The 14,079-nt window shown below is 47.1% G+C and overlaps 1 protein-coding gene across 1 annotated transcript in view; it reads right to left on the bottom strand.

Annotated features, from left to right (window-relative positions):
* The window catches only part of VAPA (VAMP associated protein A), a 262,013-nt gene that overhangs the window by 69,132 nt on the left and 178,802 nt on the right, over positions 1-14,079 (bottom strand). Inside the window, exon 3 of the mRNA XM_085607337.1 lies at positions 5,274-5,377. Coding sequence (XP_085463463.1) covers positions 5,274-5,377 — 104 coding nt within the window. The remainder of the gene's footprint in view (positions 1-5,273; positions 5,378-14,079) is intronic.

Raw genomic sequence — 14,079 nt, 5'->3', positions numbered from 1 at the left:
GTTGTTTGGACTGGCGCAAGGTGCCCACTTTAATTAGTGGACATCATATACCAGGCCAGCTTCTCACACAGGGCCAACCGCGGTGGGGGGTGGGGGCGGGGGGTGGGGGATTTTTGAAAGGGGCCTCCGTGTAGAGGCTGCAGGCGACATCAGGGAGTCCTGGAGGGGTCAACCAATGATGGACTTGGACTCTGGAGTAATGGGGGACCTCGCGGGGACTGGTGGGCCACTCCGATTCGGGCCATACGTGTCTGGTGCAGTGGTGGTTTCAGGCGTCGGGTATATTGGTCCTCAGCAGGTTCAGTCTTTCTTTGGTGTTTCTATTGAACAGAGCTGCTCTTCACAGGAGAGCCAATCTTTATTTAAGGCAGGTAGTTCTCCAGGAGTTCTGGAGGTCGCTGGCTGAAGGACAAGGCGATTTTGGGTGCAGGATCTCTGGAAACTACAGATGGGCGGATATGGCTGGGGCCAAGTCAGGTCTTCTCAGCAGTCTCCTCTGCTGGGTGTCTTCTTTAGTCCTTCGTAGGTTGCAGGAATCTGTCTTCATGGTTCCAGGCTGCCCCCTAAATACTGTATTGAAGGGGCGTTCAGTAAAGCAACTCCTGTGGGATCGGTCACATACGCAGATGAGAAAATGGAATGAGACAAATGCAAGAAGACATTAGACTCAGCAAGGATTTGTATATTCTGGCCACAATTGTATATAATCTTCAGAGGTTTGAAGCCATTGGCGGTAGTTTTGAGATGCAGTCCCCAGATGAAAATGCCTTGCTCAGTGGTGTGTCCAGGATTGCTCTCAGAAACTGAAGCCTTGTAGTGGGAGAGGTAGAAGATTCTTCCAGGTTGAGTGCCGGACTCAAATGATGCAACAGGGTAATGCAGGTTTTTGACAGGCTTCCTCTGCTGAGGGCACGCTCACCAGCCATTCGTCCAGATATGAGACTACCTGGTGGCAGCTTTTCTTCAGTCATGGCCACCAGTGCTAGGCACATTGGAAATATGTGGGGGGAAATATTTCAGGCCACAAAGAACTGCTCTGAATTGACAGTGCCACCCTCAAGAATCTCAAATAGTGTCTGTGGCTTAGATATACGAGGAACCAGCTGTAGGTGCCTTGCTGATCCAGAGAGGTGAGAAACTCTCCTTCCTGCAGCAGTCAAAAGATTTCTTAAACGGTTACCATCTGAAAGCCCAGTTTTCTGGGGAATTTGTTGAATTTTGAGAAGTTCAAAATCGACTGCCATCTCCCCAGTCTTCATTCTCACCCAAAAAAATCTGGAGTAGAAGCGGGCGTTTGGAACATTTTCTATCACTCTTGAGGAGGATGATTAGGCACTGCCACTGCAGTTCTTGAAGAGGCAAGTGATGTTCCTTTGCTGAAGGAATTCCAGCATGTGTCTAGATTTCTTAATTTGTAGTACTCAGTGGTCTGTCACAATTTTCCCCTATGTGGAGGCAAAGTGAGAGATCCTCTTCCCTTGGCCTGGTTGAGAGTTGATGGCAAATACCACATTCAGAAGTCAGGTATGGTCTGCTATCTTGAGGCTGCAACTAGGATGCTACTGTCTTTGTACGAAGGCCATTGATATGTTTTTGCCCTCTGCCTGAGGTGTAACCATGATCATATTCTGACCGCTTGTAGGGATAATATTGTCTGCCCTGGCTGCCATACTAGTCTGAACTACCTCTTTAGTCCAGCAATCTTCTGCAAGCACAATAAGGTCAGTTGTAGTAGAAAGCTCCAAATGTATAGGTGTTGTCTGCCAGCTTTTATCGAATGCAAGGTACCATGAGCATGTTACCCGAAGAGTCTCAATGCCATGTCAAAGTGCATGTCTTGATTATTAAAATGTGCCTCAGTGTGGAAAGAGGGGCATGTAAATAACCTAGTCTTTCAAGCGATACTTTTTCAACTAACTGGTGGAATCCTAAATTTGTGATATCCATGGACGCACCTATTATATGTGCACAGCAGCACTCATCACTCCAATACCGGTGGCTTTGGTTTTGTTCTTTCAGTCCTCTGGGATGAGGTTGCTCAATGGAGAAATGTTGTGCCACATCTGGTGGGAGCCCTGTTCCAGAGCGGCTAAGACGTTGGACGCCTTTAGCCTTGTGTCTAAGATTATCTTTGCATTTCCCATTACTGTCATGCATTGATTTCGGTGGCCTGTTTGATTTATTGATGTGTAATGACAGGTTGGACCGTAGCAGATGTATTCATAGGTTTCCTTCCTTACAGATGCAATCCACAATTGGGATGTAATTTACTGACTTCATTTGCAGTTCTTGTTAAAGAGGAAGCATTCTTTCTCCACTGTTATCAAAGTTAGGCTAACCTTTTTGGCTACTTTCAAGGATAGCATGGATGTGAGCAATATCATCTAGGGGTTACTTCAGTTATGGTGGGGGGGTCTAATCTCCCACCTCAGGGGTAATTACATCTCTCCATTTGTCATCTTCATGAAGTTCTTCCATATAATTCACAGGCACATCTTCCTCTTATGCATCTCCTTGATCACGGTCCTGATGATCTTCATCCTCATCCAGTTCTTGAGGTATGGTTTGTTTTGAGCATACTGAGGTGGCTGTTTAGGAGGAGATGGACACTTATGGCAACAACGGTGGCTAAGCCGGCACTTCCACTGGTGACAGAGCCTCTGAGTAGCTGGATTTTTCAGATTTTGAGCAAACAGTGCTCCGAAGCCTTAGTTGATGCCTTGTGAAAGGAGCTATGGTTTCTTTTTTTCCTGAGCGGCAGATCCTAGCACATTTTCTTTTGGGTTCAAATTTGTTTTTATTATTGTTGCTTTACAAAGATAGAACAAATAGGCGAGATCGCATCTAGGTGCACTCCTAAAATAGCAAATGCAACTTTTAAATGGATCCCAACTCCTGACACCCTCCCCCACCCAATCAGGCACTCAACACATACTAGCACATTCTTTATGGATAATTCCAGTTCTGGAAATTTGAAAGGTTTCCTTTTTGCTCTACCTAGGAGGATGCGCTTGTGAAGCACTGCGTACAGAATCATGACTTGGTGAAGTTGCACCCACCAGAGAGGAATCTTTCCTCTCCAGGAGACACAACGCTAGTCTCCTTTTTATAGTCCTTTATGGAATTTAAAGGAAAGGTATGACAAATGTCAGAGTAAGAGGCCTATTGCTTTCGATGTAAGCAATACTGGCATATGAACTGAGGGTCATCCGAGTAGATTTTTCCTTGTCTACAAGAGGAACACCTTTTGAAGAGATAACTCTTTCCAGGTCTTTTATAGCAGGTGAACTCTTTCCTTGGGTTGGGGGAAAAAAATAACCCCTTAAACAACTCACTGTAAATTGCAGCAACTGGCAATTGCTCCAGCCGTTGCAGAAAAAGCCGAAGTCCTGAGAAAGTTGCCAAATATTTCAAGATGCAGCCAAGCTCTTTCCAGGGACTCCCTTACATGACATGCAGTAATAATCTGAGCAATGTTGGCTTTTAGGAGGAGTACAGAACTTAGCACTTGTACCCCACTGGCTGAAGTTTTGGATTGTCTAAAATTAACTGGTTGTGCTAATAATAACTGTGGCAATTTCAGCACTGTTTATTATTATTTCAAAGGTCAAGGGGATTCGCAGGACAATGATTCAGAAGGATTCGAGAATGTCTACCTCTAAAAGATAAAATCCTGGAGAACGTAAGGGCTGAGTATTAATTCAAAGCTCACTTGATATATAGTGTGTTTAGAACTCCCTAAATTTAAGACAATAAGTTAGGGAAATGATAGTAGTAAAGTAGACGGATTAATGTGAAAATGTGATATTACTTTTAGTAGGAAAGAAAAGTGAGTTTTAACAACTATTTAACTGGTATGAACAACCAGGTGTGGTTCAACATTGCACAATGCCTGAATTTCATCTACTCTGCGAACATTTAACAGCTACTCACAAAGCCGCCTTCAATAATAAAAGTTGCAGAGTAGAATTGTATATGGTTTCGAATGGAGCATCTGTATGTTTAGCTAACACTATTTAATTCCCCAGAGGTCGATCTCTCTTTAAGGAGAACCTTTTTTTATGTCACAGGCAACCTCAAGAAAGACATCTGTATTGGGGATCTTTTGTTGTATATATGTAATAATGGCTGCTAAATATACTTTAAAAGACGGAAAAGGTTTAGGTTTTCTAAATACAACAGTTAAGGGCCTGCCACATCTACCTGGCTTGTAACTGCCTGAACAAGCCTCCACACCTACAGGCAAAAAGTCTTCCAATTAAAGGTAAACTGATATCTTGTATGGACGCATAGCCTCTCCCAAGTTCCTTATGGAGAGGAGTGAGGTCCCACAATCTTTATTGGATACATTAATGTATAAGAGGTTAATGTCAGCGATGTCAGTTTCTGGTGGAGGATCTTGAATTTCGTTCTGGTCAGTAGATAGTTTCCGCATTAATGTCACTCTTAGGATTCCTCTGATAGGCGAAGTAGATGTGTGAACCATTAATGGCATGATCATTGAGGATGTATAACGATCATCCTGGCTCTCTTAAAACCCCACCTGGCAATCATTCTTGGAATTAAGGGCATCAGCAGAAAAGCATGAAGAAATGCTTGGGGTCAAGTCAATCAAAAGAATTTCCTCAAGAACCTGGTCTCTGGGACACTGGGTGTGAAGTCTTTGCCTTTTCTCCTGTCCACTACTTCACAGATGTAGATGCGAGGACGACCCCAATAACCTAAAGGAACTGAACGCAGTCGTTGAGAACCCAATGACAATCTTCAAAAATGTGTCTGCTGGTTGGTTTTCAACACCTGGCAGATTTACTGATACTGGTGTCATTAGCAAGAAGCCAATGCCTTATTCTCAGAGTTTCCTTGGAGGGAGTATTCACCCTGATTCCCAACTGTTCAGATAGTACATTGTCAACTGTCTGTATGTGAGTATGAGGCTTTTGTTGACATTCCATGTCGGGATCTTGGGAATGTTGTGTACTAGGACTTCTCCCTTTGAAACCATGTACTTTGAAACTATGCAAAATGCACACCAAGGAAGAGCATAGGAATAGGTAGAAAGCAGTTATACACACTTCTTATTTTGAAGAAGCCCAAGAGTGGACTTCAGTACATTTTCTACTGATTTATTGCTTCTTGCTGTGCAATACTAAATATCACTTGAACCAAATGTGTTCAGCACATTATTTCACTTACCTTGCACAGTGTTAAAAAAAGGTTTATGCAACAAACAAGAATGTCACAGGAAGGTCATTTTATATTTTAATAATACTTACCACAGCTTCCAAATCTGTAAAATGTGGTGGGGCAAATACTGTCTGTACCATGAACTTGTGTTTACTCTTCTCATTGGGGTCATATTCAAATGGTTGTAACATTACTAAAGAAAGAAAGACGAAATTACTTTTGTAATACCAGGGGAGTTTTAACACTATACCAATTGACATATTAGGGAAAAAAGTTCTCCCAGAGATGGCATTTGTAACAAACCTGGGTTGCCATTTGACATGCATGCAATAAGAGGAATTTGTTTCCTAGTACAGTGAATCACTGCTACACTAGCCCCAGCTGAAGTAGATCACAAATATTCCTTACTCCATTTCACAATGGTACTTTGAGTCAAAAATCTGAATTACTATGAATATCAGGAGATATTACCACAGTTAGACAGCTAATGGTTTGTGGTAAGGTTCAGTGATGAAGCCAACCAAAATATTTAACTTTACACATCCCTTGATTAAAACAAGCATTTACAATGCAATAGGTCTCGCAATGACATTATTTTGAGCTATTGAGATTGTAAATGACCATTCCTTTAAAAAAATTAAAAGGCATTGTTACTTAAAATACCAAAAGCAACACCTATTGCATTGCATAGCGCGGTGTCCGCGCTTATTAAAGTAAAAAAAAAAAAAAGGGTGTGTTGGGAGGGCAGAGAGAGAAGACCTAAAAAGAGTGCCGCAGATCGGCATACACAGAGCTTAGTTTATACTATGTAGGAATAACCCCAGCCATGTCTATATACAAACATGGAGATGAGCTGTGCCTCCGCACGTTCACAGACATAGAAAGGAATAAAGCTCACTGACCGGCCTTACCCTTCATACTGCTCAAGGAATCAAAGGAAGGTTGGACAGAGAAGCCCAATACATGAAAACAAAGCTGTGGCTATGGGTTACCAAGGGATGCCTTTTCCGGGCGGGTGAGGGTTGAAGAGGGGGGGCGTACAGAGCCTCTAAAGGAGGGGTGGGGTGTTATGGACGTCTCAGGGGCTGAAGTGGATGGGCCTCGCGGAGTACAGCCGAGCTCCACGAGGATGGGCCCCCCGAGGTATCTTACCCGGTGTGGGGGTGTCGTCCCAGAGCACTGGGTAAGGATTCAGGCTGGTCCCGCAATGGTGGGTTGAAGCCTGACTTGTTTGTCACAAGCATAGATGCTGGCTCTCAAGGCCCCTGCTGCACCCTGCATCTCCTAGAGATGACGCACAGCTCTGAGGCACCTGCAGGTGAAGCGACTTTAAGCGCCAAAGATGGCATCAGTGGGCAGTGCTGAAAGAGCAAACAGCGCTATTTTAATTAGAAATCACTGCTGACTTTTGTGGTGGAGAGAGTGGTGACAGGAAGGAGGCAGGTGCCTGTCCCACTGACCCTTCTGCCAGGAAGGGGAGGAGACAGACTCAGACAAAGGCGAGGAGAAGGGGAAGAAGAGGAAGTGATAACGAAGAGAGGGAGATGGAGAGAAAGGTTCCTGGGGTGGCGGAGTGGTGCTAGTAGGAGGCAGCTTGCTACCATCCCTTCTATCAAGGAGGGTGGGGGACGATTGGAACGAGTTATTAGGGGATACAAGAGAAGGGGTGACAGGAAGGGAAAGGAAAAAGAAACAGGGACATAAAAATAGAACAGGAAAAGATACGAGAGAGACATGGAAAGAGAGCTAGAGAGAGAGAGAGATGGAGAGAGAAAGATGGGAAGAGAGAACGATGGAGAGGGCAGATATGGAAAGAGGGCGAGAGGGAAGGAGGGCGAGAAGGAAAGAGAGAGAGGGACGGTTTATGAAAAAGAAAGAACCAGGAAAGTGTGATGGGGGAAGAAGAGGGCAGAAGATGAGTTGGGGGGGGAGGGAGGGAGAAGCAAAGGGATGAGAGGGAGTGAGAGAAAGAGAAGGCAGATGGCGAGAACAAGCGAGTGGGGAATAAATATAAATGGATGGAGAGACTGTTAGGGAGGGAGAGGGGAGTAAAGCCAAGGTCAGAGATCGGACGAGAGAGGAGGCGAGAGAGTGGGAGGACATTGAAGGGAGGGAGAGAAAGAGGAAAGCCATTGATCAAGGAATGGGGAAATGGGCAGGCACGGAAGAAAGGAGATAAAATGAGGAAAGAATAGGAGAGGCGGGACGAAGCTCCTACACACCAATTCGCTCTCTCTCCCAGAACACTGTGGCCCCGACAGACTTTCAGACACGTCTCTCCATGGCTCTCTCACACCAGCCCCAAACACTACTTCCAGTAGTGTTGCCCACCACATTAACTTTCAATAGAAATAATTCTAACGCCAAAACACCTCGACCTCAGGAGAAGTTGCTTCAAAACTTTTTATGTGCCAGAGTAAAGGGGCTGGCCGTGTTTGAAAAATATTTAACAGTGCCTCTGAGCTTCCCACCGACTGGCAGCTGTGAAAAATAAAACACGACAGAGCAAGGATATAACAAGCCAAAGAAACACTAGAGCGCTGCAGCGCGTTAACAAGGTGAAAAGTAATGGAAAAGTCATTTTCTGGAAAATCCACAAGTGCATCTGGTGAAACTGCCCAGGCAGATTCATGGTTCCACACGTTACTTTAATCAATGCAAGGCACTTCCTCCCACAGCTGTGCCCTGCGCAGCGTCCTCCAGGAGAGGTCGGCTCCTCCCCGCCCCTCCCCCTCCTAAGCACACCCACCGGCGGGCGTGGCCTTGGAACTTCTCTGGGCAGCGTGTGTCATCTCTGTGGCAAGAGGCTCCCTTCCGCCCTGATGCACGTACTTTTTTTTTTTTTATTAAAACGCCAAGCCCCTCGTTTCATCTTCTAAGAGGCATCGATCCGCTGCATTCACCCGCACCCTTAATATTATCATTAAAAATCAGTTCCTTGTTTCAACTTCTAAATCAGAGATGAAGTGTGAAGTGAACGTTGACATCTGCATTCCCCTACTTTCATCAACTTCGATGTGAGTGAGGGTTGGTGTTTGCGTGTGTCGTGGGAGGACTGGCTGTTTCTTTAGACCATTTGCTTACATTTTCCTGCGTTCAGCAATAACGTTATCGACCGCAGAAGTATTGCCAGTAGTGCCACATGCACGCCATACAGACTTCAGGGTGCTTTTCATTCCAACAAGCATCTGTGTGCCTTCAAAAACAAGCGCGGTCCCGAAAGTGAAAGAGGACCGCGCTGCAAGCATGGGGATCTCTGGTGTTTATGGGGCTATGTGTTTCTAAACACATGGCCCCATAAAGATGAGAAACTGCTTTGCGACAGCAGCAAAGCAGGCCACAGAGTCCGGCTCGGAGGCGAAAAGGCATCCACCAAAAACCCTCATTTCCAATGGCAGGCCACCGTTTAGCATAAACTGTGACACCAGCCAATTGAAATGAGGGGTGGGGCTTCAAGCCCTCTACTGAAACTCCTCGTTAAAGATAAATCTCGCCAAGGCAAGCAGCTCTTTGCGCTGCCACGCGAGACCTAAAAAAAAAGCAGTGCACTTAACATTTTGTACCAACACAACCTCCAAACAGGAGCTACAACATTCAATTGCCATCAAACATCAAGCTTTACTACTCTTTAGAAAAATGCAAAAACTGTAGAAAAAGAAAAATAGTTTTGATACAACTCTGCTTTTTTCTGAAAAATGGTTATTCTTGCAAAGCAGACCTTTTACTGATGCCAGTTTTAGAAAGAAGAAAAAAAAGCTTCCTTGTACAGCATTTTGTCACCCAAAAAAAACCATATTTATATATTTTAGCTATTTTCTCTGTACCTCCCCAGAGGAACTGTCAAAACCTGGGTACATTTAGAATGACCTGGATGTTGGAAAAACAAGACACAAATTTGGCACAGACACCTTATAGAGGGAAAAAAAGTTATGAAGGCAGAAAAGTGGCACAACCCAAATATAAAAAACAAGCATTGGCATAGCCAATAGGTCTTGCCTTTGAGACCTTATAAGTGTTTAGCCATGCAACAGTTGCATAACTAAATACTTATAAGGTCCCAAAAGCGAGACCTATTGGCTATGCCAATGCTTGTTTAAACATATTGCACATGGCTTTAAAATAAACGCAATAGGAAACAGTCGACTCTGGCTGCGTCATGGCATTTTGTTTCTTGCATGTTGAACAGCAGCCTGCGCTGCTGTGCAACATGTCTTAAACACATTGACAAAGCCAATAGCTCACACATAGGTGAGGCCTATTGGCTTTGCCAATGCTTGTTTGTTAACTAGATGCCGCGTATGGCGATTAAGATTTTGACTTTTGTTGTGAGTGCATTCTTTTGAATGGAGAGTTCCCTGATCAGAAATTCCCCCTTATGTCCTAATTAATAGACGTTACAACAAACAATGGCTTTTCCCATTCCCAAGAAAGTATCCACGAGGTCTATTCAGATGTACAAGGACACGCAGGTACAGATGTGCATTAAAACCAAGACCAGAGTAAATATAGCCAGGCCGGCAGTATCTGACACTAAAAGCATCAATACACCTAGAGCCACCCAGGAACAAGCATTGGCCGCGCGATCGTAAACGCGCGGTCGCAAAAGTGATCGCGTTCGCGATCAAGCGCGGCGAGTGATGTGCTTAATGAGCATGAGGAGGAAAGCCTCTGCTCGTAAGCGCGTGCCCGCGCACATGCACTGTAGCTCTAGGCCGGCCATGGCAGCATTTTTTTAAGCCCTCACAAAATGTCTCGCCAGACCAGCGCATGCGCTGGGTCAGGCGAGGCCTAAAAAAGGAACATCAATGGAGGTGGAAAAGCCTCAGCAGCAAAGGAGTTAAAGTGGCTAAACTCAGACAAACATGTCTATAGCAAACATCGGTTTGGATTTTACAATGGTCTTGTGTTTTATCAAATTAGAATCTTAATACTCTCTTAGGATCCATCATATGACAAGATCTTTCAGCATAAAGGGGGTATTTTGAAAAAAGGTTGATAAGAAAATCTTTTATGATGAAAATCCATAACTCCTTTGGGAAGGAAACCTAAATGCGTTCTTGTGACCAAAAAGAAAAATGTACTCACCTTCCATAACTAGCTTTCTTGTGGATACTCTATCCACCTGCTGACTCCTCGCCTTTTGAATATCCCTGGCACCTGACTGGAATGAGTAAGTTTGCAATAGCTCTCCAATGCAGGTAGGTGGCTGGGGCTAGATCTCGGTATTAGATGCAAGAACAATTCACCACAACTGCAACACCTGTTGCTTGAGCAGATGTTTAAATCTTCGCTCTTACAGGGGGGTGTGGCCAACCGCCGAGCAACATGGCCTCTTCTTGAGGTGGCTCTGACCGAGCGCACCCGGTCTGGTGAAAACCCGCATAATAATCCGTAGCGGAAGAGGCATAAGTGCCAGCTTTGTATTCCTGCACCCAGCGCGAGTCGTTTGAGCCGAAGCGCTGCCGATTCCTGCTAGCAGTTGCCGAGATCTACTAGACGACGTACAAAGCCAGTGGTAGCGGCCTTGGGGGTGGAGGAGGGGCGCGCGGGCCCTGGTCGTCACCTGGGACTCTGCCTCATTCTTGGAGCTCCTGTGTGTGTTGTCAAACCGGCGCCCGCCCAGCTGATCGGGGTGCTGGCGTGGGCCATCTGTGTGCCCGGTGAATCCTTGGAGGAGCCGAGGAGCCGTGAACCCGCTGGTGAGCGAGTGGAGACAAAGCGGAGGCTGTTCGGACTAATCCTGCTGCGGTTATTGGGAAAATCCGCATTATCTGAGACCAGTCTGCCGGTGTGAGGGGGACGCCCGACCCCGGAACTGGGCCCAACTGTGTCCCTCGGAGCCGTAAAAGTGTTAACATCTGCCAGTAGTGCACCCTGTGAACTCTCCCCCGCAGCGGCAGCAGGGCCTCTATTATAGCTGCATCGAAGGCCTCCCCGGAGTGAGGCCGCCTCTCAGACACGGTCCAGCAGCCCAACGCACGGCGCAGTGCCGCGCTCAGTGGGGTCTTGTGAGGAGGAACAGCCGCTTTCCTGGAGCCCCCCCCATCTGCAGGTGGAAAGGTGTCACCCGAACCTGGCACTGGGTCCAACTGTGTCCCCCGGAGCCTGCATAACGTACTTCTACCTACAAGTGGTGCCTCCCGTGTACTCCTCCCGCAGCGGCGATGGCGCATATATTACAGCTACATCGGAGGCCATCCCGGAGTGGTGAGGGCGGGGGCCTCCGCAACTCTGACCTTGTCCAGGAGTCAAACGCACGGCGCAGCGCCACGCTCAGAGGGGTCCTGGCGATTCTTAGCAGCTGCAGAGGTCCGGTTTCAAGAGCGCCTTAGTGGTGCCAGTACTGTTGAGTTTCCTCGGCCTCACGTCTGTGCCACTTCTAAACAGCCCAACATACCATCAGTGGTGTGCATCTTGGAGTAGATGTAGAGGGGGTGGATCGACCAGCTGGTCCTGCGAGTGGCGCTGTGGGGTGGGCAGTGCCATAGTGTTATTACATCTCCAGGAGAGCCTGCACACCACTGAGAGCCTTGATCCAATGCTCTTTCAGGTACCAGTCCTCTGAGTTTGCTTCCGGCACAGTCAAACTGCTTACCCGTCCTACATATAGCCCTATAGCAGGGGTCCGTCCAATAGTGCTGTACTGCACGTAAAGTGGGACCTACCTGTCGGCCCTTTCCCGCCGCTTGCACCTATTCTGGTTGGGCCTGATCATGGCCGGGGGATACAATTCTAAGGCCGTATTGCAGCCCAAACTGAAAAAATACACCTGGGACAAGGGCCCTGGACCAGCCCAAAAGGGTGGAGATGCCCTGTCGGAGAAGCAGCACACTGAGGATGGGGCGAAAGAACCAACATTACAAGACATCCTTACAGCTATAACGACGGTCCGGACATCGTTGGAGTCAAGGATTGACTTTGTATCTTCAGAGGTCTCCTCATCAGAGTGGACATGCGTTCCATGAATACCAGACTAAAGGATGTGGAGGTGATGGCGTGCTCGCTGGTCATTGATACTATCACCCTACAACGAAGGGTGGACGACCTTCATGCCCCAACTAAGACTGGAGGCGCAACTTGACGAGTAAGAGGGGCACTCTAGGAGCAACTATGTCCGCATATTAGGGGTCCCGGAAAGAGCATAAGAACTGTCTGCTGACTTGTTTGTCGAGGACCTAGTCACTACCTACCTCAAACCAACCAGGCTCTCCAAGTTCTTTTCTGTCGAAAGGGCGCACCGGGTGCCTGGGGGCAGATGGAAACCTGGAGCCCCCCCCAAGACTGATAGTTGCCAGAATTTTCAACTATAGGGACAGAGACATCATCCTGCAGGAAGCCCGGGTAGCACCCCCACTTGAATTTCAAAACAGCACAGTAAATTTTATTCCCAGATTTCACCCTTAAGGTGCAACGGCAGCGGTGCAGTTTTCTGGATGTTAAAAGGGCACTACGAGAAAAGAACGTCAAATATGCAATGCTCTTCCCCGCCAAACTGAGGGTGGAGGCGGAGGGGAGGGCCTGGTTCTTCTCCACCCCCGAGGAAGCATGGGACTGGCTGGACAGCTGGCGCCCAGATGGGAGGAAAAGTTACCGTCCTCAGAGGAACAATAGAGAAAAGGCCCAAGGTGATCCAGACAGCAGCACCCTGTCGGGCGGACGTGAAGCAACAGCAGGAGGCGACTGATAACTGGTCTGTGTGTTATGCTTTATTTGCGACGGCCCCTAACTCACTTATATATTAGAGTGGGCAGCAGCCGTGCTCTTTCAGGTGCTAAACCCGCTGCCAGGCAGCGATCCAGTGACTATTTCATTGATGAGACTGACACTGTTTATATACCGAAGTGAATATGGGTATCTTGTTTGTTTCATAGATTCACTGTATGCCTTTACTGTCCGGAATGGGTGCCGGGTTGGTCACACACACCTTCAAGTTCTATGGGTGGGCGATAGGCACTCTGCAAGTTTGGGGTGGCGGGAGGTTCCGATTCTGCCATGCAAGAAGGTAGGGAGGGGGGCTGAGTTTTTTATGTTGGGGAGGATGGGATCCTGTGCACAAAGACTCTCCGTCATGCGACACAACCGGAGAAACTGTAAGTTTTTATCCGTGTGCCGGGAGGGGAGGGAGGGGGAAGTTTTATTCAGTTTTTTTTAGTTCCTGACCGGGATGACAACACGATACTATCCAACATATGGCAGCCAGCATTCTTACCATTGAGGCATTGATATACATAGAGGGGCATTGGACAGCGGGCACTGCACATAACGATGGCACCAATGGGGGGGTTTACCTCGCGACAGCACAATTACACCTTAGGCAATGGCGGGCAAGACAGTTAAACAAGGGCTTAAACTGCTGTCCTGGAATGTGAATGGACTTTGGGACAAGATTAAGAGGGGCATAGTGCTCCAATTGTTGAAGTGGCATTCCCCCGACATAATTCTGCTACAGGAAACACATTTGCTCGGAAATGCTTGCAATGCCATGTCGAGATGGGGGATCTAAACTGGTGGCGCATTCAACATTTGGGTCCGGTTCCCGGGGAGTGGAAATAATGATGTGAAAGTAGTTCCCCATGACAATCTACCATATCCAGACAGATAGCCAGGGCAGATTCGTTGCATCTTCTGGTATCTGGGAGGGGAGCAAAATTAACCTTATCTCGGTCTATGTGCCACCAGGCTTGCATACACAGGCATTCGCGTACCTCGGGAGTCTCCTTTGGCATTGCCGGATGGAGGGAGTACTGATTGGAGGCGATTTCTATTCCATTGTCAACGATTCCCTTGATCGCTGGCCCCAGAGGGTACTGCCTCCCTCCCGGATGCAGATCCATAGTTTTCTGGGGGCGCTCGGCCTTAGTAGAGGTTTGGAAGAATCTACATCCTGTTGAGCAG

Source organism: Triturus cristatus, chromosome 5_2 (assembly GCF_964204655.1).
Source record: "Triturus cristatus chromosome 5_2, aTriCri1.1, whole genome shotgun sequence".
Lineage (NCBI taxonomy): Eukaryota > Metazoa > Chordata > Amphibia > Caudata > Salamandridae > Triturus > Triturus cristatus.
This window is presented reverse-complemented; position numbering and strand designations above follow the sequence as displayed.